The 1,629-nt window shown below is 53.0% G+C and overlaps 1 protein-coding gene across 1 annotated transcript; it reads right to left on the bottom strand.

Annotated features, from left to right (window-relative positions):
• Window positions 1-449: 449 nt before the first annotated feature.
• LOC141974251 (olfactory receptor 14J1-like) lies at window positions 450-1,406 on the bottom strand. Its single transcript, XM_074933584.1, has one exon. The coding sequence runs from the start codon at window positions 1,404-1,406 to the stop codon at window positions 450-452; it is 957 nt and encodes a 318-aa protein (XP_074789685.1).
• Between the last annotated feature and the right edge of the window lie 223 nt (window positions 1,407-1,629).

Below are 1,629 nucleotides of genomic sequence, written 5' to 3'. Positions count from 1 at the left end.
CACAAGTGCCCGGTGCCTGTCCCTGCCTGCAGTCACAGGGCTGTCACACAGCAGGGGTGTGACCAAGCTGCCCGAGCCCTCAGGCCTCACACCAAACCGAAGGGATCAGAAAGAGAGTGTGGAAGGGAAGAGAGAACATCTCTGGAGGACCAAGTGCTCCCTGGCAGGGCTGCCATGCTGGGACTCTCTTCCCCTCCACCTCTGCACATAGGAATTTTCCCTGCAGCTCCAAATTCTTCTCACAGGAAGGATCTCAGAAGATAAAAAAGTCACTGCAGGCCCTTTATTTTGTTGCAACACACAGAGATCATGGATCCTCATTCATGCAGCCAGTTGGTGAGAAAAGCAGACTGAATTCAAAAGGGGAAGAAAAAAACATTAAAAGAAAAATCCAACAAAATAACCCAGAAAATTCAGACAGATTGGAACTGTACAGAATTATATTGTAATTAATATGAAGAAGATAAGCAGTTCATTGCTTCAGCATAACATCTAGTTATCAGATTCCTCAGGGAATCCTTGATCTCCTGGTTCCTCATGCTGTAGATGAGGGGGTTCACTGCTGGAGGCACCACCGAGTACAGAAATGACACCACCATGTCCAGGGATGGGGAGGAGTTGGAGGGAGGCTTCAGGTGGGCAAATAGAGCTGTGCTGATTAACACGGAGACCACGGCCAGGTGAGGGAGGCACGTGGAAAAGGCTTTGTGCCGTCCCTGCTCAGAGGGGATCCTCAGCACGGCCCTGAAGATCTGCACATAGGACACCACAATGAACACAAAACACCCAAAAGCCAAACAGGCACTGACCATGATAAGCCCAACTTCCCTGAGGTAGGAGTGTGAGCAGGAGAGCTTGAGGATCTGGGGGATTTTACAGAAGAACTGGCCCAGGGTGTTGCCCTGGCAGAGAGGCAGTGAAAATGTGTTGGCCGTGTGCAGGAGAGAATTGAGGAACCCAGTGCCCCAGGCAGCTGCTGCCATGTGGACACAAGCTCTGCTGCCCAGGAGGGTCCCGTAGTGCAGGGGTTTGCAGATGGCAACGTAGCGGTCGTAGGACATGACGGTGAGGGGAGAAAACTCTGCTGAGATAAAAAAGGGAAAGAAAAGTACTTGGCAAGCACACCCCAAGTAGGAGATGTGCCTGTTGTCCCAGAGGGAGTTGGCCATGGCTTTGGGGAGAGTGGTGGAGAGGGAGCCCAGGTCGAGGAGGGAGAGGTTGAGGAGGAAGAAGTACATGGGGGTGTGCAGGCGGTGGTCACAGGCGATGGCGGTGATGATGAGGCCGTTGCCCAGGAGGGCAGCCAGGGAGATGCCCAGGAAGAGCCAGAAGTGCAGGAGCTGCAGCTCCCGTCTGTCTGCGAATGCCAGGAGGAGGAACTCGGTGATGGAGCTGCCGTTAGTCATTTGTTTCTACTGGACATGGGGACCTCTATGTGTTGGAAAAACAAGTGAGAATTTAGGGTAGATTTCTCTGAACAAAAGATACTCCGTAAGTTTTGACTAATCCCTCCTTTAACACTCCCATTATGATGTACCCGTGGAACTGTCCTGGGGGTGATGTGGGGCTGGGAGCAGCCCTGCCCCAGGCAGCACCCTCTCCACAGCAGCAGGACCCTGCCCTGCCGGG

This window comes from Athene noctua, unplaced genomic scaffold, assembly GCF_965140245.1.
Source record: "Athene noctua unplaced genomic scaffold, bAthNoc1.hap1.1 HAP1_HAP1_scaffold_36, whole genome shotgun sequence".
Classification (NCBI taxonomy): Eukaryota; Metazoa; Chordata; class Aves; order Strigiformes; family Strigidae; genus Athene; species Athene noctua.
The sequence above is the reverse complement of the archived record's forward strand: the minus strand, read 5'-3'. Positions and strand labels throughout refer to the sequence as shown.

Coding starts and splice junctions, on each gene's coding strand:
- LOC141974251 (XM_074933584.1), bottom strand. CDS start 1,406: ATGACTAACGGCAGCTCCATCACCGAGTTCCTCCTCCTGGCATTCGCA.